Source organism: Epinephelus moara, chromosome 24 (assembly GCF_006386435.1).
Source record: "Epinephelus moara isolate mb chromosome 24, YSFRI_EMoa_1.0, whole genome shotgun sequence".
Taxonomy (NCBI): domain Eukaryota; kingdom Metazoa; phylum Chordata; class Actinopteri; order Perciformes; family Serranidae; genus Epinephelus; species Epinephelus moara.
The window spans coordinates 28,144,815-28,172,162 of NC_065529.1; the positions used below are offsets into that span (position 1 = coordinate 28,144,815).

Here is a 27,348-nt window from a genome sequence, read left to right on the forward strand (position 1 = left end):
CACGACAGGGCAATGTGCTTGCAAACAGGAATTAATGTACACTGAGTACCAAAATCATCATTAAAATTAAAATCACATGGCATTTTCAGAAAAATAAGCCTTACCCAGGCAGGCCACATTAAGCCCTTTGTTGTGGCTCCAAACTGACATCCATAGAAAAGTTTGGTCTCATTTTGAAGTAGAGCATCTGCAGATTAACTCAGCACTCACACAGTCTGTCCTGCACTGCCTGTTACCCACCCACATCCCCCCAGACACACCTAGTGGAGATCTGCACTCTGGGTGCACTTTTCTAGTTGCATTCTGAATTGGGACTTAAGTTTACAGATTCACCCAGATTCTGCTCTTAAAGCTCTTCTCCAGAGGACCTGAAGTTAAATTAGACCACACATGGAAACACATCACAGTTTACTTCAGAAATGTGGCCTTTCAACATGCTCACAAAGTATTCCTTATGATTTCTTACTCCAGAGAACTTTATGGGTCACCAGGAGACATCTGGGAGTGACACTGAGCGGCATGAACTGCATGAGCAAATGTCCAAGTAACTATTTAACTAACTTGTAACTTTGTAGACAGTTTGATGCAGAGAAAGTTTGGTGCCTTTTAGTATGAAATACTGCCTGTATGCAAATGTCTATTCACAAAGAGGAACTTTATAGCTCTAGTTGGCAGCTGCCCACATCCAGATCTCTCCAAAAACAAACAACACCTTTTATTACAGGCACTGTTTTGCCTGAAGTATCTTTTTACACAAATATTGTCTTCCACTGTATATTATTACACACACGAACCGTGCTGACTGGGAGTTCAAGAGGTTCGTTGTCATCATTTATGCAGGGACAAGATGCCTGCAGTATCCTGCTATAAGCTTCAATCTCTGCTGGGTTTTAGGCCATCAGACTCTCTACCTCACGAGAAAAGATGTCAGAGAGAAGATGAAGAGAGACAGTGACCTGGATGAATATATTTGGCAATCCTGCATACTGTATGACTGCCCTGTCCCTATAAATGGACTTCATCAAATGGACTTCAAGACATCCCTCAAGTTGTGTACTGACCAGATGCTTCATTGGCCGAAGTCACACAGATGGAAACATGCAGTAATGAACAGGGTGTTTCTGTGAAGTGGGTGCTGTTGGAGAAGAACTAGGTCCTGTGTGATATATATTTAGAAGCAAGATGCACAACTGACGATAGATAAGATGCAGATAAAGCAAACCAGCCAGAAATGGGACCAGGAAATGTCCATGGTATCACATAAACTCCCCTAAATTAATATGTAAGCCTTAAAGAAATACTGCACCCACAAAACGACCATCTGTATATCAATACTTATTGTATGTTGTGCTGAATTTATTAAGAACACTTTGTCTTTCCCACCTGCCTCCACAATGAACGGAGAATCCAAAAAAGGCGAACACTGTTCATGAATTAAACAGAGACCAAGTTTTACGACAGAAAAACTATATTAAAACAATCTTTTACAAACTCTCGCACAACTCGAATCCCAGTCTCATTTATCCAGTTGTATCCTCAGTACTTCACATACACATGCATTAACGCAAAAATGTTACGATTAAAAACACTTGTGCCTGCAATTAATGCACCTTGAGCATGCCTGACCACATGCTTGCATATGAGCTCTGCTTAAGCAGACTTCAAACAGACGCATGCCCGCATACATGCTACTTGGGGGTGCATGAGACTGTTTGCACTGACATGTTTTAAATACTAAGGTTGTAGCAGAAAATACATGTCTTTTCTGTTCAAGATGAACTATGTATGCTCGTGCTCAGGCATGCTCAGGGCCTGCTACTAGTAGTCTTTTAAATTGTAACGCTTTAACAAAAATTCTTGTATTTGGGAAGTACCGAGCATACAACTAAATAAATGACACTTGGATGATACTGCATGAGCTGTGTGGGTTTGTAAAAGGATGTTCTGATATAGTTTTTCTGTTGTTAAACGCAGTCCCCCTTTACTTAAAATTTATTAAGACTGTTGGCCTTTTTTGGATTCTCTGAGCTCATACACAAGCGCATGCTCAGGCATGCTAGGGGCACACTACTTGAAGGCAGGCATGATTTTAATCGAAACGTTTTTGTGTAAACGCATGTGTTACTGCAGTGCTGAGCATACGACTGGATAAATGACACTTGGATAAGAGTTGTGTGAGAGTTTGTAAAACGATGTTCTGATATAGTTTTTCTGTTGTCTAACCCACTTCCAGTTTACTTTAAATTTATGACGACTGTTTGCTTTTTTTGGATTCTCTGTTCACCATGGAGGCATGTGGGAAAAACAAAGCTTCTTTCATGAATTCAACACAACACACAGTAAGTACTGATAGTAAAATGGTGGTCATTTAGCAGGTGAAGTATACCTTTAAAGGTCTAGTGTGGATTGAGCGACAGCTGGCGGTGAGGTTACAGATTTCAACCAACTGAAACTTCTCCTGTCTGCCAAGCTTAGAGAATAACTATGGTGGTGAAAATGTGTATGGCCCTATCTAGAGCCAACGCTTGGCTTGTCCATTCTGGGCTACTGTTGAAACAACATGGCAGACTCCTTGAAAGAGGACTCGTTCCTTTTTCAGATATAAACAGCTCATTTAAGGTAACAAAAACAAAACAATTCTTATTTTCAGGTGATTATAAACTAATGAAAACATAGTTATGATTATTAGATTCGATTCTGCCAACCCCAACCCCCCCCCCCCCCCCCCCAAATCTTACACACTGAACCTGTAATTTAAATTGTCTTACTCGCTGTATAGCTGTTGGTTAGTCTGTTTGGTCCAGACTAAAATATCTCAACAACATTTAGATGGATTGCCATGACATTTGGTGCAGACATTCATGCTCCCAAGAAGACGAATGTCACTGAAATGTTGAGAGTTTGGGTACAGCCTATGTGTGTAGGAGTAATTTTGTTCCATGTGGTAAATGAGAGAAGAGTGAATGTGAAAGAGACTGTGAGAAAGAACTAGAGTGTTTACTGTGCAAAGAGAATCATGCAGCATGGAAAGCTACCTGTCCAAAGGAAAGTAACAGAGACAGAAATGACCAGGGCTAAATCTGAGAAAAGACTGAGGAAGATGGTAAGATATGGCATGGTAAAGCGAGTTTTTTGCAGAGAAGTTGTGTGTAATTGCAGCCAGAGGGGAGGTGGGCGACGCATGGATCGAGGGGATGGCAGAAGTTGTGTGCTTTGGTCAGTGCTCTGTCAGTGGTGGTAGTGTCAGTGAGGGCTGGCAGGTTCGAAATGGGGAGGCCAATTATTTTAGAGGATATGTTGGTGATTTTTAGGAGCTTCTGTCTATTTGTGAGAGTAAGAACAGTGAAATAATAGGTGGCGCAGTACAGGAGGATGGGTTCATAACTGTTAAAGCGTTTATGGATGTCTGTGGTGTGGTGATCAAAGCTCAGTTTATTGTGCGGGATGAAGCCGAGGTACTTAAAGCTCTCCATCAACTCCACTGGTTGGCCGTTGATGGAAGTGGAGCAATGACGGTTGGTGAGTTTATTGTGAAAGATGAGCTCCTTTATCTTGGAGATGTTAAGGAGGAGGTGACTGTCAACAGGGGTGCGGACGTTGTTGTCGCAGCAGAGCATGCATCAAAGTAATTGCAGACTGCAGTTTAAATCCAGTAGTTGGAGGTAATGCAACATTTTGAATGTCAACCACCATTAAAAACCAAAGAAGAAGAAGAGGAAGGTCAGAATCTGCTGTCTACTTCATGGATTGTACTGGAGGATAAACTCACTGACTTCAGTGATCCCCTGACTTTAAAATTTTGTTGTCCAGTACTTTGGTTTATGCCCTGATACCTGCAAAACTAATGACATCACCTTCATCCTCAGCTGTACTTTGTCTAAATGCTAACTACCAAATGCTAACCTAGGATAGTGAACATGGCAAACATTATACTCTCTACACATCAGCGTGTTAGCATCATTACTGTGAGCATGTTAGCATGTCCTAAGCACTGAGCTTACAGCACCACTGTGCCCATCTGTACGTCCATGGGCTAGTACTGTAGGTCTTAAAATAAGGTGTGGTCAGTTGCAGTGTTGGCATATTGTGAGGCAGCATTCGTGGACAGTGATTGTGTCATTGACCAACAAAAAGTTTAAAGTCAGAATGGTGCAGTATTTTCCTGCTATTTAAAGGGCACTTTATTTAGATAGTAAGATGTGTCAACACACGTGGGTTCATAACCATTATAAACCATTTATAAACCAAGATGACCCACTATAGAATTTATTTCCGGTATCTCTTTCTTGTGGGTTTCAGTGCTGCCTCGCCCCTTTAGGAGACTAGCGGTGGTCCTGAGTCTATTCATTCCAATAGGAGAAGGGAACGTGAGTACAGATTATGACCGTTTCCTACGCCCAATAGTCACTGAAGTAAATGTTGGACCCATTTTTCACAAGCCTCAACCCCTCTAGACATTCTAACACGTAAATGGCATACTTTCAGACAAACAAATCAGAAGAAAATTAACTTTAAGATATGTCTCCATTTTAGCAAGACACAGACTTCAAGCTAGCAGATAAAAACGAGCAGCATAATAAGGAACAAACATTAAATCTGTGCTGTAACTAGTGTTGTATAGTCAATAGTGTTTTGAATCTGATTTCATTCATCCATGTCAATGGTTAATACACTTCCAAACAAGGTGGGGGTATGTCAGGCTGAAACAACCATGCCCACTGAGGAGACAGGAAGTGTATACCATTTCGTACCAGCGGCGCAGCTTGTGATGGGGTATCTTCTGTTATAGACTATCTTTGATAATGCCCATAAACTCTGCTTGTTACACACAAGGACACACAGATGGGTTGCGCGTGGGCGAAATAATAATATATCATTGATGGGGAAAATAGTAATTACAATCTATGAAATTTGAACATAGCAGAGATCAGAGCAGAGCTGCTGTCGGACTCCCCATTAAAAAGGATGCTGTGCGTATTTACTCACAAGGACCAGTGTAACTTTACTGATCATTTCAGAGGCTAAAAGTTTAGTTGTACTTCCTCTGTCAAATTTAGGTTTTTGGTTTTGATGCTTAAATTTCCCACGATATTAAATGCCGTGACACTACCACTTTTTTTTTTTGCATTACTCTCAGCAGATAAATGTTTGGTGCAGGCTTTTAAAGGGAACGGGAGAAGACTCTCTCTGGTTGAATTCATGTTATTCCCAGAGCACACCTATGATTCACTAATGGACTAAATACAACCCCTTAGCCCCATTGCACCTTACTTTGTGCTCAGATTTTGAACCATTTAAGTAGCAAAAGTGGAGTTGGACATGCCTTAAATGCACTCGTCAAATGCACTTTATACCATGTGCTATTGATCATTTGAATAGAGCCTTTAGCCTTGCTGTGTGGAACTGGTTTAAGGGGCATCTTGAAGGGATTTTTCAAGCCTATCATCTCAGGTTTTCGCCAGCCTCTAGAAAATCATGTCAGTTTTCTTTAGAATAAAAAAAATAAAAAATAAAAATAAAAAATACAAAATTTAAGTTCTTTGGGATTTCATCTAAAAACAGCACCATAAAAAAACAGTCCAGCCAAACTGCATGCAAGCAGACTGGTAAAAAAATAAGCCTGATGCAGAGCAGGGCTGTGTCACTGAGGCCTCCAACATTATCTGCAAATGTAAAAATCACGGCTTTGTATTGGCTGAGGATTGAAAATGGCGTGTCATTTAGATTACAAGCGTTTCCTCGACGAGAGAAGATTGCACTGAGCTTTCCCGGCAGAGAGGAACAATTTCTTTAACAGATCCAGAGTGTTTCAGGAGCATGGAGGGATTAATGAGGACTGAATGAACAAGTGAGTGTCACATCAAGGCATTACTGCAGGCTGCAGGCTGACCATCTGCTCTGCTGTGACACAAACAGAGAGGACACGTGCCGCTGCTCTCTGCTGAGGGAACGCCCCCACACATCTTCACAGAGTGGGGCTCTCTTGCCCCCTACAGATGATCTTTAGTCCTGTTTTTGGCATTTACCTGCTCAGGGACAACCCCTTATTCCCAGCCACCTGTTACAGGCGGGATGTAAAAATGATCTTGTGGGACACGACAAGTAAATGATGATGTCTAATTAATTTGCAGCGTATTCCCCACAGAAGAATATGTTTACATGCACACCATAAACCAGATCACTGTGAGAAAACTGATGAAAACAGGAAACTGGACATTTCCATGCAGTGCAATAGTCAGTGCTTTAGATAAGTCTAAATACCGGTTTATAGCATATGTACTTGGTCAGATCTTCAAGAACAAGTTTACAAGTTTAGATCAGTTTCAGAATTGGGATAAAATTATTTGAGGGCTACAACCAACATTATTTATTTATTATATTTATTTTCATCATCTGTTAATATACAGATTGTTTTTTGATCAATAAATTAAGAAAAAAGACTCAAACCACATTTAGTTCACTATTATACAAAACAAGAAAAGCTTCATACACTTACATTTGGAAAACTGAAACCAGCAAATGTTAAAAAAAAAAATACTTAGACAATTAATTGTCAAGGTAGATGCTGATTAATTTTCTGTCACTCGACTAATCTAATAATCAACTCTCGCATTTCAGCTTCAAATAATTTTAATGCCAAAACCATTTAGAGAGTATACACAGTGTATCCATAACCAGACCAAATAATCAGCTTCCTTTAAAGTTGTCTTTTCACCAGTACTGTAAAAGTAAAAAAAAAAAAAAAGTATTTTTTGCTTTTATGAGCCCAACTTTTTTCATATCCTTCTGAGATTTCTCAGAAAAATCCCCAAAGGATATAAGAGTGGAACAGAGCATTGAAAAATTACATTTCAAAGAGTTGTCTGATGATATTCTGCATTTTTCCCATTAAAAACTCCAAACAATGAATTGATCCTACAAATGATTACTGTCTGTGTAGGTCAGGAAGCTGTAAAGTACTAAGAAATGGACAGACACACCAAACTGATAAAGGACGACTGTTATGTCACCTCACTTTGCATATATCTTGGCTAAAAAGCTGCAATTGAAACACACCACAAAGACAACAGCTAACAGCCAACTGGCACGTACACTCTGTGCCTGCGAGAAAGAAAATAACTCTCCATACCAGCAGCCAACAGAAGTCTATATTCCTCATTCAGAAAAAGGAAACCAGAAGACCCACAGGACAAATTCAAGGACCAACAAATACTACATAAACAATTATGAACCATTTTCACTAGAGAGCTCAATGGGTGAAAACATATTCTTAACTAAAATAACAATGTTAGTTTTGATCTCACAGTCTTTTGAATTTAGCCTTTGTTTACTTTCCTCACTTCTGTTTTCTCTTCTCGTACACTGAGCTGAACGGCTTAACAGAAGACTTTTATTCACCTAAGGGCTCTGCCATCTCCAATGCCAATTCAACATGCTGAATCAGCCGGAAAAAAAAGCCGACAAGTGCCAAGAGTGTGGGACACATTATGGAACCTGGGCGACAGATGCTGACCTGACACTGGCCAACAGCAGACAGTCGACTTGTGTCAGGGCCCTTAGTTTTGGTGTTTTCAGGAGATTTGTTGACAACACAAAAACGTAGAACATCCCCAACTTAACCTGGCAACAGTTTTCAACTGAAGCTACTTTTTACAGAAGAATAAAAAAAAGTTTGACCATTTATCCTTTATAAGGAAACCATATTTCTCATTTATAGAGTTTGACAGTTTAGATACCAGGTCACTGCAGAGAGCCATGAATCATATTATCTTATTACATATAATGTAAATGTATCTGATTGAGAGCGTGATAAACAACACCAGTGCATGAATACAAAGTAATGAAACACTTCATGAAATGTGAACTGTTTCACATACATTACATGATCATCTTATGAAAGCCTTGTATTAGTATTCATGCATGTAGGTGTTATTAAGCTCATGACTTCATGAAACATAATATTCTAAATCTAACCACCGTGGGCGTTTGTTCAGGCATCTGTTTCGCTTTGTAGGACTCATGCAATGTGTGTGCAAGATTGATAATTATTGCAAACAATACAGAAAGTGCCAGAAAAAATTGGCTACGACATTGAAAAAAAAAAACAGAGCATACATTCAGGAAACTGATGAATATAAACGCTATTAGAGTTTTATGTCTGTCCAGGGAAAACAAAAACATAGTATTGGCTGCTGACATCTCTGTAGAGTCCCAGAAAATCATAAAAAACAAAAGAAACAAAGTGGTTTCTGAGACGCAGACTATAATTGTTTTCTTGTTTTATGCAGCTATTTAGCTTTTAACTTAATGGTTTTACAGTTATTTTGCTTGCGACCTCTCTGCTCGGTGCATTTCTTCTTGGGTTTATGCAGCGCTGTGATGAGTGGGACCTGTGTTGTATAAAAAGAGAGCTACACACTCACCCCTTTCAACTGCTGAGCTCCAGTGATGTGCTGAAAGACTCTGTCAATCTCCTGCTCGATACGCCTGGCCCAGTGCATTATCCTGTGGATAAACATCACAGGCTGACTGTCACTCAGCACAAACAAATGAAAAAGATACAGTTAGAGAGAGAGAGAGTGTGTGTGTGTGTGTGTGTGTGTGTGTGTGTATGTGTGTGTGTGTCACAGAAACAGTGATATTGCAACAAAAATAGATGTCACCTCCGCATGGATTAAAACTCAAATTAAACATGGAAACGTGCTTCTTTTAAAGGGAAACATCGGTGTTTTTGAACCTGGACCCTGTTTTCCCATGTTTTGTGTCTAAGTGACTAATGGAGACAACAATTTTTGTACTGAGAGACAGAGAGAGCAGCTGCAGCAGCAAAAAAGGCTGCACTGTAATCCCTACGGGCAATTGGGCACCATTAATTTACGTCCATTAAAAGCGCTTGTTCATACCAGACAGACTCAGACTGTTATTATAAGTGTCCGACAACATCATGTAAAGGACCCCACAGAGAAATGAAACATTTTTGTGTACCTTCCCCTTGTTTCAGTCTGTTTTGTGTCCCAGTCTCACTCAAGGAGAAGCCTCGTTTTAAAATATTGTGATAAATGACTTGCTGCAGGAAAAATAACGTGGAGACATTAGCGAAAGTTGGAGAGAGCAGTGCTGGGAAGAGTTTGTAATGTTGCGAGTACAGAAAGTGTAGGTTAGTGTTATCTGAACAATTTTCAGTCTCATGCTGAATATTTAGCTGGTTTTGACAGTGTGGAATAAGTCCATGAGATTTCAGAACAAGACTCCTCCTTGAGCGAGACTTACACCAGTTACACCAAGCAGCAACCTCTGGGGCCGAAAAATGAGGCCAACATTGAAGTGCCAAAAACTGCAGTTCTTTGAATGGCCACTAGAGGCTGGCTCCTGAAGCCAGTCAATGCCCACAGATGTCCATGTTAAAATGCAAAACTTCACAGCAGAAATTAACATGTTTCCAGCCTGGAACAGAAAACAGTTTTGGTCTCTATAGCTAATTTCTCCATTCATGACAACTGTTTTGGGCCCTGGGGTTAAAACATTTTATTTGAGATTGATAGATAGATAGATGGATAGATAGACACTTAATTCATCCCTAGCTCCTATAGCTCACATAAAGTCACATAAAAACCACAAATACAGTAAATAAGGTGCCAGTAGAAAAAATAGAGTACAAAAATTTGAGTCTCTAGGTGACGATTTATTATTAATTAAGGCTTAAAGTTATGCATAATTAAGGGCGGACGGCTTTGAGTGACAGGCTGTCTCAGGCTTCTCAGTCAGATCCAACCCTCGCTCCTCACAACGGCAGCTTCTCGCCCAAATACAGTCATTTCTGGCTTAAAAAAACCCAAAGATGGCAACAGTTGAAATGCAGAACCATTATTTTTACAGTCTGTGAGTTGACCACAATAACAAACAGACTGGATCAGCAAGAGATACATTTCATTTCTCTGTAGGTTTTTTTTTTTTCCATAATGTTGTCAGACAATTATAGTAACAGTCTGAGTCTGTTAGTGGCAAAAACAAGCACTTTAAGTGGACATACATTAACAGTGCTCAGCTGCCACCAGGGATTACAATGCAGCCTGTTCGGCGCTGTGGCTGCAGCGCTCTCTTTCTCAATACTGGAGCAATTTCAAAAGTTGTTGTCTCCATTAGTCACTTAGACACAAAAACATGGGGAAAAACAGAGTCCAAGTTCCCCTTGAACAAAAACCAAAACACATTAATATCTCTACTTCTTCTGGCTCTTATTAAAATAAATACAAGTTGTTCACAGACATACTAAATGTACAAAAAATGTGCCTCCACATTGCAAGCAACACAATTATTAATGCATCACTGATTCAGTCCATTCCCCATGGAGCAGAGTGCAGAGAAAAACTTGTAGAACGAAAAAAAGAATTTAAGAATTTAATATCTATGGAGAACAACTCAGTTTGTGAACCTCTCTGATACACTATCGACAATATCTTTTCAAGAAAAAACATTTCCATTTGTCTTATTACAACCACTAATTACACCAATTCAGCCTTTTCTAATTTCATGCCACTCCCATTGAACGACAACAGGAATAGAAAGAAGCTCAGGCAACAGTTGCATCCATGGCTGAGGTTGAGAGCAAGCCTTGAAATGTTAGTAACGCTACCTAATCAGCTTTGTTGACTCATCGTCATAATTCTGTGAAAGGATATTTCCAGAGCAAAGAAAAATACAATTTGCTACATCATTATTATATAAGTACGTAAACAGCTCTAAAACCTGCTGCAACAGCCAAGATCACTCGATGCAACTGGCATTTCTTGCAAAGCCCCCAAAATAGAACGACTAATGAGGCAGGATGAACAAAACATCTACTGAGCTGCGAGCGTTAAGAGTAACAATAACACAGGCAATTCAATGAAGGAGAGGTAGACGTGTGGCTCTAGAGTAATTTAACAGTCTCCGGGCACTGCAAATTACAGACAAGACAGTCACATCGATATTCGTGAAGAGAAGCAAATGCCTCTCTAAGTGTAAGGAACCTCAGGAATAAGGCTCGGAGCTGTGACGATCAAGTGTTGTGAAGCTGCTCAATGAAGTGTTTGAGGTCATTTAATCCAACACTGTGTTATCAGTCCTGAACCAGAGGATGTGGCTTAAATCCTCCCACAGGTTGTTTTTTAAGTGTTGGTCATTTATAGCTTGGCAGCATGATGCAGTTACATATTTTGGCAGAACACTAGTCCATACATTCCTGCCTCATGGTTAGTTACCTTAATGCAGTGGTTCCCAACTGGTGGGTCGTGATCCAAATATGGCTCTCTGGTCCATTCTGAATGGACCGCAAGTGACTTGCTAATGTGTCAAGTTTGTAAAAATCACGCTTTATTTTTCCAGTGAATTTCCAACACAGAGCTTTTATTTTGAAGTGCTGTTTTCTGCTGTAGAGCGAGTGCTGTGCCTGTCACGTAGATGTCCATTAGTCAAACTGGTTCTACAACATGGCCAAACGCAAGTATGACCCTGAATGTGTATTGTGTGGAGAAAGGAGAAATCTGGACCCTGTGGCTGAACTAGCTGGGAACCACTGCCTTAGTGGACTCCAAAAGTGTATTCTAACTAAATATTGTCAAAAAAGAAATGCTTGAACCTGTAATAACGTAAGTTGTGAACACGACAGATCACCTTTACAATTGATGTGGTGAACTTATGCGCAAAAAGTTGCTTATGCGGACATCCAGCAGCTACAGGACACACTAATACATTTTCATATTAAAACACTGCTTTAAACAAAAATGGTCTCAGTGCACATGAGCATTTTAGTGCTGTTTCAGAAATAATCTCTATCCATACTCCTCCATGACCATTCACTGGCCATCAGCGTACAGGAAGCAGAATGTCTACTGTGCAGTGGGTTTTGTGCTTACAGAATATACTGCGGAGGAAAAGTAAGAGCAGGGATTTCTTTGCTTGGACCAATGACGGGGTGGGACTATTACTGAAAGAAGCACATGATTATAAGGCAGTCAAGGTTGCGGAAAACAGATTGCGAGTCACTGCAAAGCAAATACAGCAACATTAGAGCTGTACTAGCAGGGAGCATTGTCCTTTGCAGGAGGAAGCCACGGCAACGGGAAAGGAGTGCCCACACAAAAAGGACAAAAGTACAAAAGTTATGTAGAGCTAGCTACAATGTTTTGGCTTGACACATTGTAATCGATAAGACCCTATTGAGAAGCAAACATCATCGCTTTCAAATGTATCTCTTGTGCTTGCACCTTTCAAGACTAAAATGCAACCCCAGAGTTTTCAAACTAAAACGGGGTTAGTAGCGTTTTCAAAGGTCACCCGTTTTATGGGTTCCAAGACGCCAGAGTAGTGCGAACGCCAGGTGCAGACATGGCAATAGTTATGCTGTTTAAATCAAAAGCTTATTCGTGTGGATGTAAACAAAAAGCAACATTCATTCATTTGGAGTCATGTTTCTGGCCCCTTTATGAATATGTCCAATATTCACGCTCTTTTAACACAGTTTTTGGTCTCCACCACCTCCTGAGGGAAATATCTGTTTCTTTAGTTGCTAAACGCTCCACTGTGTTCACCAGCTAGTCACTGACTATGTCTCGTTGCCTGCTGTTACCATAAACAACACCATAAGAGCAGTGAGAGTGAATCAGAACAGTAAAGTTGTGATCCAAACAGCTGAACAATGAGCTGAAAGTCACGATAAAGCTCTGCAGAGACAAAAGAAGCTACAAATTTAGCAGGTTTATTGCTACAAGGGACACCTCTCACATTGTCATTTGATACACTGTTATCATGAAAATATAATTCATTTAACATATCTCTGTATTATGTTTTAACCCCAGGGCCCAGAACTCCATATCACAGATTCAGCTGCACTGAGCTTTAAATAAGTGATGGTATTAAATATGCACAGCTGTGTGCACAGACTTTGTGCTCCATAGAGAAGGAAATTCACAGCCCAGTCGCCAAAAGAAAATATTAGTATTGTACATTCTGCAAACCACCATTACATTACATTTGTACATTTCATACGTATCATATCAACAAGATGGTGTTGTCATTGGAAGGTGGATAGTGTGTCCACTTAGCTGCAGACCACAGTTTGAGACCAACAAACAACAAAACCTGTTGGTTTTTGGCATGTCATCATCACTGCATTTCCAGAGGCTTTCTAGCCACCAAATGTGGGTATATTTTGGTAAACTGTTGCTATGGTTCCACCAGGGATAGTGCCACAAAAAGCATTTGTTTTTTGCAGAGACATCAGTGTGTCGAGCAAGGACTGTACCCCCAACACTTACTTACTTACTTCAAGCCAAAACATAATCTTTTCCTAACTATAACATAATGGTTTTCACATTTACCACTGCGGTGTTGAAATATTAATATCAACATTTATTCTGGCGAGGCAAGTCATTTTTTTGCTGCGGTCAGGGAAATATTTGCATAATATTTAAATCAAGAATTAATCAAGAATTAAAATATTTCATTTGAACCAAAAATAGAGAGCAAAAGTAGTCTGCACACAGCTGCTGTGGACCGCAGTTTTACCTGTCCCTCCCGACATTTCACCCTATTGGTTTTATCTCAACAATACTACAGTGTTTGGAAAAAAATAAAAGTGCTCAAGATAATGAACGACATAGGCTGGAGAGAGTCTCCACACTGGGCCTGTGGAACTGTGCAGAAGTGTTGCAAATAATACATCAAAGTCAGCGGCAGAAACACCAGCGATATCGACAACCACTGCACTCGATGATGGAGGACTGCCAGCAGATTTTTTTGTGAACTAATGTTAAAAGGAGAGAGTTTTAGGCACCAGGCTATTCAACAATAACATCAGCACTCCAACCAATGCATCTGTTAAATGTCAACTCCAACACAGAAATCCCACCCACCATCAGCTGCACACCAGAAACGCCAGAACCACCAGCGCTAAGGCACATGTGGTTCCAGCAGCTAATTCTCTCTCAGCCCACACAAACCAAAACAGGGCTTCTATTACAAGCAGAGGAGGAAGCAGCTTACTGAGCATTTTAATAGGATGTGTGTTTTGTTTTGGGACACTTCCACATTCAAACCTGCAAACAAACATGTCCAGAAATCTAAACTGACAAGTGGATTTAATATCTCCTTCAGAAACACAATCTCTTTCCTCCATGACCAATTTCATTATTCTTAGAGCATAAACTAACATCAAGCAGAAAGGTTGAATAAAACAAACTCAAGGTGAATCTTTAGAGGTTAACCACATTCTTGTTATGTCAGGAGAACAGATATTCGCTCTTGTTTTAATGAGATTGCAGCTATGATTATACCAAGAAAGAATCCAATCTATGCAAATTTAAATAACCTTCAGAAACTATTGAGTGCCACGTTACTACTGACTTACAAGCTTTCAGGATCTGACTCTGCCAGTGTCTGGTGCCTAAGGTAAGAGCTCTTTCTGTAAATGATCACTGGTTAAACACAGACTTTGGTCACATGGCAATGAGACAAAGCAAACAACAGACAGCTTGTTTTGAGGCTCACAATATATGGTCCAGAATGAAAATGTTTCTTAAAGCTGGAGTGGGCAGTTTAATTTGATGTCACTGGGCAAAAATCCTTGAAAAAACTGTAAGCTTAATTGAGTGGACTATGAGAAAACTGGACGTCTGCACCTCCTCTTGGCTCTGTTTTCAGGCTTTAGAAAATCTAGCTCACGATGGGACACTTCACAGGTCATTTCAGAGAGAGGGCATTCCTATTGGCTGTTCTACAAATGCAAATGCGTGTGCACGTCACTTCAGTGAAAGTCTGATTCAATGGCGAAGAATCCTGCAGAGAAAGTTGCTATTCCAGAATTGGCAGCAACTACCTACACTGCAAAGCAACCTAAAACAGGAAGACAGACTTATCAAAAAGAGTCTGACAATCAACAAAACAGGATCAACAGGAAGGCAATCCAGGCACTCTGAAAAAAATATAGAAAAACGAAGAAGGAAATATTGAAAAGCCTTTATTGTAGTGGCTAAATCATTAAAATAGAAATAAAATAAAATAAAATAAATATAAATATATACACACCTACTTAACCCATAGGATGTGAGAAAAATAGCAATGCTTATAGAGAATAATAACAAATCACAAAAAACATGTTAAGCCTATATCTTCATTGTGACCAGGATACTTTGAAGCATCCAGATGATGGATCCAAAAAGCTTCCCTTTGATTAGGTGCCTGTATACTGTCATCCCCCACTGACCAAAGGTTTAATGTGTTCAATGCCCTCTATGCGTAGTGAGGAATCACTAGCATTATGAAATCCACAGACATGTCTTGCCATGGGGTAGTCACGATTTTTTGTTCTAATGGCATATTTATGCTCAGCAAGGCGATCCCTCAGGGGTCTTTTTGCACGGCCACTGTGTCAGTGGGGCCATACCTGTGTTGTATGTTTTGAAAGCCCTGACGAAGACCTGCAGTGGTCGAGATTTAGCCACTACAATAAAGGCTTTTTAATATTTCCTTCTTCGTCTTTCTATATTTTTCCGAGTGCCTGAATTGCCTTTCTTTCAATCCTGTTGTTTCCCGTTCTCCACAAGCACCTGACACAAGATTTTGATGTATGTTTGTATATACAGAGCAACGTGTCAATATCAGCAAAGCATTTCAGACAGAAAATGGTTCCAATAGTTTCACCTTCTGCTAACCAGAGCCAAAGGCTCAGAGCTGCAGACGCTCATTTTTCATGTAGCTTATTTTAGCGAGAGCCTCAAATCACAGTATTCTCTATCACTACAGACCACCTCACTAGGAGGAGAGTGGGCAGCAGCTATGGAGACGGACCCCCAGACAGCAGCCTCAGCATCCTGAATTCAGTCAACGCAAACCTTAGCCAGCCCTGACTCCCCGCCAGATCAGCAAACTTTCTGTTGCTGCTGTTACACAGATTAGGCTCGGCACTGCTGCTGGACACTAACCTGCCTTAACACCCAGCGCTGGAAGGTTTGCACTGGCCAAATTGCTGCTACAGCTGCCTGACAAAGCTCTGTCTCCTGAGCTGCTGCCCACTCTCCTCCCTGTGAAGCCGTCCACAGCGGCAGGGAGTGAGGCGGAGGGATGGCTAGCTAGCTAATTTATGTCTCATTTGTGTTCTGATAAACAGAGAGAGAGAGCTGATCGAGGAGGAGCTGAGTGAATGTGCTGCTGGCAACTCTACAATGAAATAAGATTAAATACATCAATGTGTGGAAAACACTGGGTTACTGTATGAAGCGTGTGCATATATCTGTGGCCATCTAGTGGGAGGGGTTTCGGACAGAGAGGTAAGAGCTTCGAATTCTGCCTTTTGGCCTTTCCAGATTCCTGCCTACCTCAGCTTTACTGTGCTTCTCTGTACTGAATTATTTACAGATATTTACAGATGTAAGTGAACATGTCATTGTTGTTTCATGTGTCCAGTCAGCACTTTTCAGGGTTTTTCTCTTTCTCTTCATTTTGGAGCCACAGAGGACATAATGCAACTGTTTTCACAGGCTGAGTAGTACTACTCATGAACAATGCCAGATTTAAGTAAATGGTGAGGCTGTAAGGTGGAAGTATAACAGTTGTTTTCTGCTATCTTCACTCAAAGTGCAGGGCTTTCTAATGCAGAAGGCAATCGAATTTTTGGAGCCTGTATAATGTTAACTACTTAGCCAACCAATCACAACAAGTGGGGTTTCAGCTGTGAGTCACCGTGGCAACATCAATGTTTAAGCCTGACTAATTAAACCAAAGATTTTCCAATACTTTCACTGATTCCAACATCAGTGTGGAATATTTGTTTGGTAAATAGGTCAGTTCCCCACTGAATTTATTACTGGAGTTCAGAGCTTTTGTCTCCCCCCTCTGGCAGTGAGAGTAATTATACAAACACCGTCGATGCACGCTTACAACGTACGCCTGCAGGTGAGCTCGCTGCATCTCCCCCCCGTCACCAAGAGCGCTCTTTTATACTTTCATCCTTCCTCTGAATGCCGAGTTTCTTTTATATGTGGAGCATCCACATCAGAAAACTTTTCTTGGACACTTCTAAGGATTTTCCACCACAGCTTCTGACATATATCCTAGCTGCTGCTCAGTCGCTGCAGTACTCGCCTTCCATTCTTTAAGAAGAAAAAAATCTTTATTTCAAACTCTCAACATACAGACTACCAGAAGAAAACATCAGAATCACGCACATATGAATGAAGCTTCGAGAAAACAAAACCAAAAGCAAAGCCAAATGGAAAAAGACATTAATTTCATGTGGAATAAATAAATTAATGTCTCCCCCCTTTTGCTCTGGCTGGTTGACAAAGCTGAAAGCAGTAAAGCAGGATAGTCGCCACAGACACCACAACTTTGGTATACGGAGAAATACAGAGAGCTTCCCCTGTCTGTCATAGGCTTGATCAGCACTGTGTGAACTCACTTGGCGAGGGCTTGAATATAGCTGACGTTCATTTTTATGCACTCTAGCTTTAACTTAAACTCAGGTCAGATGAACAGTATGAAACCACCTTAACTGATCATTTGACTGTGAATCTTTAACTCTAATGAACCTTAAACTTCACTTCACAGGATCAGGGGTCAATGGAACTTGTTTCTGGTACACCATGGAAAACAGCATGTGCTCTGCATGTGTTCTTGCTGAATGTGCTCTCAGTTTAAAACATCATAATCGCATCCCAATTTCAAAGCATCACACACACAATCCTACACAACCTGTCAGAACAAAAGCAGCAGCCTGCAGTATGAGACGGAGTAGTATCTGCGTATTCAGTGCATCAATGCCATGTTGAGGCGTGTGCTATCAGCCACGGGGAACATTATTGCTTAAGATGCATACATGCTTTGAAAGACTAAAAACTAGACTCCATTCCCAGACAGAAAGATTCACATCTCCCTCTGTTCACCTGCCTCACTTCACTGGTTCAACCTTCATTCACCGGCTAAAGATGCAATCCTGCTGCTCAGTCTAGCCAGATGGATTCGAGAAGACTTTATGGTGAGTGAAACATTTATTTGAGCTTTCTACTTAAATTAGTTCCAACCAGGAAATAAATCTCAATACCCAGAAAATCGCCCTGGATCCTGTAAGTGCCCCGAGAGTCGATTCATTATGAGTCAGACAGCTCCCAGCAGAGTTACGAGACAACATTGCAGATTAAAGTCTTGTTGGGCTTGTTTCTAGTGTTGGACGAGACACAAATCTCAACTCCACTGTCTAGATCAAGCGAGACACATTCTTCACAATAAGAACCCTATATCTGAACATCATTTGTTTCACCCATTTTTTTATTGTATTATGAGCTGAACATAAATAAAAGACTTTGCATGACTACGCACGCTTGACTTTCTAAGATTAAGACGTAAGCTTTGTTTTTTAACTCTAGCAACATCAAGACTATGACTGTAAAGGCCCACTGAAGATATGATTGAATGCCTGACAAAGTGTCCTTGACAAGCACAGCACTATTTAAAAGTGAAATTATTTTCAGCTTGAGGCAGTCAAGGAAGCAGAAGAAAAAAGTGATGAGTTCTCTGAAAAAGAGCAGCAGCTGCAGCAGGCAGGACTTTTATCTCTCTCCCTATCGACAACTGCAAAGGTATGAAATACATGTATTTTTTTTTTGTTTAGAAAAACCCCTTCAAATTCATGGTCTTGTTGTCATTCTGCTTAATTTTCCACCAATCTGTCACGGACCGATGTGTTAATGTGATTACTGCAGCCCTGACGACCACCTCGGCTGATTAAATGAAAATGTTTGTGGAAATGATAACCGAGCAGCTCTTTCTTGCCACAGAGACACATTTCCAAATATAAAACATTACACAGAACAATGGTGAGTCAGCATCGTGTGATTCTCACACAATTAACACATAAAAGTATCTCTAATAAAAAATTAAAGAAAGATGACTTGTAGATACAAATTAAGTTCTAAAATTATTCACAAGATTTAAATCAGTCCAACTTTAAACCATAGAAATAAAAATGAGAGTAGAATGGACGTTCCCATTGAAATCAACATAGCTGTATGGTCAGTACAGCAGCCATGTTTATATGTACCGCTGTCACTGCAAAGAACTGTGACCATTATGCGACATGCTGCAGCCACAGCCTACAAGGACATGCCCCAACGTATCGTAACCATGTAGACTAACCCACCAAACCCTGCTAAGACATGACGTTATAGTGAATAAACATGAGGCCAAAAGTAGCAGTTATCCACTTTTTAATTCACTAAACCTGAAGATGTGATTCCCTTTTAAGTAGGGCTGCTCCCTAATAGACGACCAAGTGTTAGTCTACCAGAGCGGTCATTAGTCGGCAAGATTTCACTGGTCGCTTAGTTGCAAAAAAAAAGAAAAAAAAAGAAACTCTATTAGGAGCTGTGCCTTGTTAAAATAAATCAAAACCTATATGACTGGACCACATGGGAATTTCAGTTGAAAGGAGAGACACAGGAAGAGGCCATGCTCAGCAGTCAGACAGGAGTAATTTACAGGGCTGGTACCTGCAGTCATGACATTGGCTAGTTAATAACATGTCGGGCAGGAAATCCAAAGTGTGGGATCATTCTGAGAAGGTGATGGATGAACCCAAGGTGACATGTAAACTCATCTTCATTGGTCGACTACAAACATGACGTATCATCTGAAACATGTAAGTAGCTACATGCCCATTAGCCACTTAGCACAATCATTACTGCTTTGCCGACAGCGTCATTAACAGGCGGCTCGCTCAGTGTGTGACGTGCACTTGTAGATAAAATATAGGCCTATATTAATGAAGGTTCATTAGTACGGTTTTGTATTTCTCTGTAATGTAGCACAGTGTTAACAATGTTACTGATACTAATCTTTCTCACACCTTCAACTCAAACCACTGTGTTGCCCCGCCCAAAATACATAATTTAATAATTAAATTAATATCGTAAACATGCGGGCGACTAGTCGACTAATGGCCCTAATTGATGACTATTGGTCGACTTGGAATATTCTTGGTCGGGGGCAGCCCTACTTATAAGTGAAAAGATGTAGCCCTATCCCATACCACACTGCCTACCTCCACCTGTGCGTAACGGCTACCTCGCTGCACTGCTGCGGCTCCCAAACGTGGTGTTCACACAGATAGCGGTACTGCCTGCCAGCCTATGTCTTTCTACAATGAGGTTGCCTCATATAACAGCCACAAGAAATGGCTTGTCTTAATGGATTCTGTCCACAGAAATGCTAGAGGAAGGAAACAAGAAGTGTTGGAAAGTCAGTGACATACTCCAAAGCTACAAAAAACTAAAACCAGTGAAAGGTGTAATGTTGCTGGTATCATGTCCATATGTCATTTTCACTGTCTACTTCTGCTGAAAACCGCACGCTTCACAAGGAAAAAATAGGCGAGGCTCTAAATCTCTAGATGAGCTGCAGCCGAGCCACGCTGCTCACGTGGCATGTGTGGCTGCTGTAACCTGGTAACATGAGTAAAAAGACATTACCCTAACCATAACCATCTCTCTTTTAACCTATCACTTCATAGCTAGCTACATGCTAACGCAGGTTGCAGCAATATATCAGTTTTATTGTGTACTGTGATATTAAAGTTGATGGTCATCATACCATGGACATTTGCGTATCTACTATTGTAAAAAAAATGCAACTGGACGGAGAATCTCCCCTTTATTTTAGTTATTCTCAGTGGGACACTTTTTACACGTACTTACATGAACAACATGGATTCAAGTTTCAGTTGTAGTAATAAAATGTTTATTCAACCAAAAATGTGTGTCTGTTTTCATTTCTTCAAGGGTCATTATGATTGATAACAATATATATAATGAATAATAAATTCCATACCATGATACCATGATACAGCGACATTTTCTAAGACGATTATCATACAGTGAAAATCTCACACCGTTGCAACCCTATAATGCCAACTTTTTTGTAGAGGCTGAGTTCTTAAATGATTTAGTGTCCATTTATGAGTCGTTACAATTCATAAATCATCTTCGAGAAGGAGCAGATGTTTACCGTGGGCACTGGGCTACGTTGAATTTAACAATATGTTAACAGAACAAGAAGGGTTAATTGCTAATGTGACTGGTTCAAAAGATATGGCTCCTTTGATCCAACATCGGTTGACTAGCCGAACAGAGCCAGTTATTTTGTCTCATCTTTACTTGTCGTGGTATAATAAACATATTTTTTTTGTTGTCAGTGATTTTTCTTTATGTTGTTGTTGCAATTTTGTCATGGAATAAAAGTCACTGACAACATTCATAGTGAAAATGAAGAATCACCTGATTCACCTGTTCAAAAAATTTATAAATTTATCTAAATTTATCTAGTCCTGCCCCATTTTCTCATTCAATATAGTTACTTTAGCATCCAGTTATTTACAGCTATATTTTTTAACATACAAGCGAACACAAAGAAAATGCCGAATACCTACAAAATGGTAATTAAACTCAAAATGCCCTTCAGTTCCACATCATCTGTCAAAGACCGACTGAGGACTGATTTAACTGCTTCATATTTCTGTCAGTACGTAAGAGAATCACAGTGTTTGATCATGTTTGGCTGTTATCCACGTCTCCGATATCAGACGTCGGCGAGATTTCGCTTGAGTTATGACCATTGGCTCTGTGACACACCAGGACACACAGATACTGATAATAATGAAAATCATTAAGAGCACCATCAAGAGACAGACAAAAGGAAAACACTGTTATAGCATTTACGGTAGGCCAAAACGGAGATCTCAAACTAGCGAGTGTCACATACTTCATGGATGCTGACATATGTTGTCACCGTAACAACTAACAACAGTCGCCTTTTTTTTTTTAAAAAACCAGTCTGATGACCACTGCAAACAGTTCAATATCTACTCGTCTCTGCATAATTTCATGGCATGTTTGGATTTGTAGATGCGGTTTATAGCAGCAGTCACATTGTGAGACTCTGGTCCTAAACGTATGACATTATCAGACTTTTGACCCAAGCTGTTTTTGGTTGCTGGGACATATTTAAAAGACCAGAATCAACAAGCTTTTTGCATCACAGATTAATTATAAATGCCCTTGCAAAGCGATGTAAAAAATCCTACTGTGTGCATAAATCAGGTTTGTTACATGACTGTAGCCCACAGAAACTGCGGAGCAGCTCTGACTGTGTGAGTCAGTGCGGCTGAAGCACAATACCAAGTTTTTTTACTGTGTGCTCCATTTCCTCTCCTCTCCAGCCCTGTGGGACATCAGAAAACTCCGTATCGCAGTGCTGCGATGAAGCGGCTGAGCAGCACAACGCGCTTGTGCCGCTACTCTGATACCTGCTATACTCACACACCCCTGGGATGAGATAGAGAGAAGCACTATGTGATGTGACCCATATTCACTTACAGCAGAGAGAGCGAGAGGTTGAGAGGGTGGAGCAGCAGAGCGATAGGTGGAGTATAAGAAGCAGAGGGAGCAGACGTTTACAGCTATACGTATGTGCTGTATCTATCTATCTACACTACAGCTCACTATATATCCATCCATGTGGCACCACACTGTAGCCTTCTAAAAAAATCTGTTCATACACAACTAATTTGCAATAGCAAGTATGTTTTGTGGGACACATAATGCCGTCCGTATTATATTTTTAGCAAACAAGCGGCCTGGTTCCAGGGATGACAGTCTGTACATCACTTTGTCTCAGGCTGAAATATCTCAACTACTACTGACGGGAATGCCATAAAATTTAGTGAAGACGCTCATGTCCCCCAGAGGATGAATCGTAATGACTTTGGTGATCATCTGAATTTTTTCTAGTGTCACCATGAGGTTTTGAATGAAATGTCTCTACAACTGTTAAACCAATACTTTGGTTTATGACCAAATACCTGCAAATATAATGACATTCTCATCAGCCTCAGCTCTGCTTGGTGTGGTGGAAGTTAACAAATGTCAGCATACTAAAACACTACACTAATACGGTGAACACGATAAACATTAAGATCAGCATTTCTTTTAAGGACAGCTGTAGAGTCTCTGCTCACATGGCCATTGATCAGGGACACTTAACTTACTTTGCCTGGGGGCCATTTTTGTAAAATAAACATTAATAATTAACATACAAATATTTATAAATAAGCTCTATTTTCATATTTTTCTTTTTTGGAGGGAATCAAGGCTGATCAAGGCAATTTTCAAATGATTGTGATCGGCTTTAACGAGCTATATAGAGCCCAGCCCAATCCGATCATTTGCTTTACATCAGGTGTCACACAGGTGTTTTTCTCGCAAAGCCTCCATGAACAGCAATGCAGTGAGTGCAGCTGTCATCAGCTCTCCAGCTCTCTTTCTCTCCTCCACTCTATGTGTGTGCAAGAGCAAGGGCTGAGCCCTGCCCACAGCGAAACTCCACACGCCATAAACGACAACAAAAAGCAGTATGAGACTGTTTATTTATGTTATTTACCAAAGTTATAAGCACTTGTTTCATTCCAGCGCCGTGTGAGAGTCTCTTGCATTTTGTTTACATCCATGGCGAAAGGCGTTTCACTGTGAGTGGAAGAGACGGACATCAGTACTGAGCTTACCACAGTCACACTTGCTACACCACTGCAAGTGCAACAAAAGCCCTGCAAGCAAAAAGCCAATAAGAATAATATATCAATGCAGGCTATTCAGCGCAAAAGAGGCACGGACAGGGAAAATTAACCATTAGTGGGATAAAGTTTGTTGAGGTAGGCTAACTCAGGCCAGGCTGCACCAAAGAACCAACACTGGAGAATACACTCATAAAAGGACAGAGAGATTACCTCACGACAGCAACAAGGCCAAAAACATCACAAAAAGGGCTTGTTATTTGTAGATTTTGTTTATTATTTTGAAAAAATAATAGTAAATAAAAGAACATTAAGGACTAACTTGGATGCAGAGACTTTTCTTAATGTATTGCAGAGCCATTAAATTGTCATGAATATACACGAGATTGATTTAAATCATTACAAAGTTCTTCTGAAGTGTTCACTGTGCAGCTGTATTACCTAGGAAAATAAAAGTATCGGATCAGGACTGGGTATCAGAAAATAGTCTGTATTAAGTGACTTGGATCTGGGCAAAAAAAAATTGACTAGGTCATCCCTAATTTTTATGCACTCTGTCATTTTATTTACATTTGTTGTTAAAAAAAAAGTGTGAACCAATTTCTTCTCAGTTTGAGTTGGAAAATGCTCAGCGGGCCACCTGGCACACCACTGTGAGCTGCCAGGTAAGGATCACTGCCATAGACTCTCAGTCTTGTAATCAAATTATTGGCAACACCAACAGACATTTTGGGCTCTGCCTTCTTCAAGACGTGCATAAGTCATTTCATGTATTTCTGTACAACTTAAGTGTGATTAACATTTTTATTGTCATATTTAGGCAACTCAAAGCACTTAATTAAATTGAAAAAGTCACCACCGGTTTGAACTACAAGACTTTTTTAATATTCAACAAAAAATCAAGTAGTGCTGTAACAATTAATAGATTAGTTGGAAAGTAATCAACAGCAGATTAATAATAATAATTAGGTTCAAATCAGATATGAAGCAAAAATGCCAAAATGTGAGGATCTACCGCTCCACTCTGTTTTAGGTAACTATACAGTCAGGTCCATAAATATTTGGACAATGATACAGTTGTCGTCATTTTGGCTCTGTACACCACCACAATGGGTTTTAAATGAAACAATGAATACNTTGTCCAAATATTTATGGACCTGACTGTAGGTTGAGTACGTTTGGGTTTTGGTGTGTTGATCCTAAGAAAGAAGTCATTTGAAAAATTCCCATTGGGTTTTTTATTTATTTATTTTAAAGAGAATTCATCCAGTGGTTCTCAAATGTTATCTTTCACGCCTCCATTTAGAAAAGCAAACTGATTTAACAGATTTCATTTAAATGAGCATATGACCTTATCTAGAGTGTTTCTTTTCATGTGTGTTTCTCACGAGTTATTGGAGTGCAAATGTAAAACACTAAATATTTATCACACACAAAAGACACAAGGCTCTCCCACTCCACTGACAGTGATCTCAAGAGCATGACAGGCTTTGTCATATTTCAGATCTGACTTGATGATACTGGACGAGCATCACCAGCTTTTCTCTCCTTCCCTGTAAAAACCTGACATGCTTTGATCTTCACATCATTTTGTTGGAATGAATTTTACAACACTTTTAAAGTTATAGTAACAGGCTTGCCTACCAGTTAGAGAACAACTGGATCAGGGGCGCCATGGCATTTTAATGGGTTTAAAATTTAATTTTTGATATATATCTCCAAAAGAATAAAAGACAGAAAAACACCCCCTTTATTGTTTTTGTGCAAAGTTTCTTAATCAGTGTGATGATGGCCTGGACTGTGCCAATATACCATCATAAATAACCTTAAATAAAAGTATGTGTCTTTTAAAAAAGGTGTCTGTGTGAAATTTCTGACTACAACAACTTTGCATTTAAAAGCCTCTAGTTTTATAATAAATGCTTATTTTGATATTCATATTACTTTGAGGTCTACGGCAGATATCAGGGCAGATATCTGTGCAAATCTGAACTAAATCCAAGCAACAGATGAAAAATTACAAGAGATTAGGTAGCCCCACCATCTGCACTTATTCTGCACTTTTTTAGTCTATGATGAGTCAATATATTTAACAGTTTCATAACTTTTTGCTGTATAAAATATTTTTGTTACAACAATCCATTTCATGCAGGGGACATATCAAAATTATGAAAAAACATGGCCTTGTTTTGCTCTATCCCGGGAAGGGGTATCTGAAAAACTAAAGCCCTTTTGAGGAGTTGTGCCTGTACTAACTGTGCCCCCCCCCTCAGCCTTTGAAATCATAATTCAGCCCCTACACTGGAGTAATCCGAAAAAAGATCATCACATTAGTTGGTAAAAAAAAAAAAAAATCATTAGGTACAGCCCTATGGCAGAACTGTGATCTTTTCTCTACCCTGTGCTTTAGTGGCCTAAACCTAAAAAACATGAGGAAAACAGGATGCAAACTCCCATCTCCAGAATCTAAGTCCTGCTCTGTGAAGTATAAAGACATCACACTTCCTGGATTGGAAAAAAAACACTGCCAGTGAATCTAATCAAGGCAGCAATTACATTTCCTTCACAACGTACTTGGAGAGCAATTAAGTAGTATATGAGCATAATGTGTAGGAGACAGGGTTGCTATCCATTTATCTATCCATCCATCCATCCATCCATCCATCCATCCATCCATCCTTCTATCCATCCTTCTATCCATCTATCTATCTATCTATCTATCTATCTATCTATCTATCCGTCCATCTCTGTGCAGAGACACAAAGCAGGAGACAGACAGAGTCAAGACAGAAGGGGCGGGAGTGAAAAGGGCGAAGGGGAATAAATCCTCACTGCTGCAGTATTAATTCTTAATTGGAAAGAGATGCTGTTCTTCAGCGTAGCGATTCTGCTTCATTTAGCTTACATGAAGAGACCCAGGGCAGAGGGCTACGTAGCTGTTTCAGAGCACTCAGCAGAAAAATCAGCGGAAAGGAGGGAAGGAGGAGGAGGAGAAGGAAGAGGAGGAGGTGGAGAAAGCAATGTCTATATACCCTATACTTGAAATAACCCAATTCATCATAAAAACACTCACATATACACACACCCCCACACCTCCCTGATTTATAGACCCCTTTCCTAATTGGTAAATACACCTCGAATCTCCAGTTGTGATTGGCCAGAAATGCCTCACTGTGTGCCCCGAAGATGAGTGGACCATCTGGCCTGTTCCTCCCTCCAGAGCAGCCTGATTGCGGAGCCTGGAGGTGGGCCCAGATAACTGTAGTCTCAAGTTAAGTGCCAGCTGTACTTAACAGCAACGGGTTAAAGGTTAATAATTAAGAAGAAAGCACGGGACTGATTAAAAAATAGAGAGAAAATGTTCATATTAAAGCAGGAATTCACAGTAAAACCACACCTTTCTTCTTTAATAGGCCTACTAGTAGTGTTACAGAACATGCAGTCCTACTAGGAGCTATTACTGCACTGTTGATTTTCTCAGGAGTGTCTCACAAGATACAGAAACTTGAAAGCCTGCATGGAAAAATCTAGCAGCGGCGCACGATGCTGAAAAAAAGCTCTGTTCAGTTTCACAACAACTGCACACTGACTTAATGTTGCCTGTCAAATACAATGAGCCTCTCGCTGCTTTAACCAGCAGCCCTCACCTAGAACTTCATTGGCATCACTTTAAAGTGAGTGTCAGGGTGAAAACACCTTTTTAAAACACAGTGATGACAGACATTTTGCATCACATAAACACAGACATCTGATGT

General features: G+C 40.1%; 1 protein-coding gene across 1 annotated transcript in view; it reads right to left on the reverse strand.

Annotated features, from left to right (window-relative positions):
• LOC126386405 (voltage-dependent calcium channel subunit alpha-2/delta-2-like) overlaps positions 1-27,348 on the reverse strand; it is a 75,266-nt gene that overhangs the window by 47,130 nt on the left and 788 nt on the right. Inside the window, exon 2 of the mRNA XM_050038728.1 lies at positions 8,424-8,505. Within this exon, the coding sequence (XP_049894685.1) occupies positions 8,424-8,505 (82 nt within the window). The remainder of the gene's footprint in view (positions 1-8,423; positions 8,506-27,348) is intronic.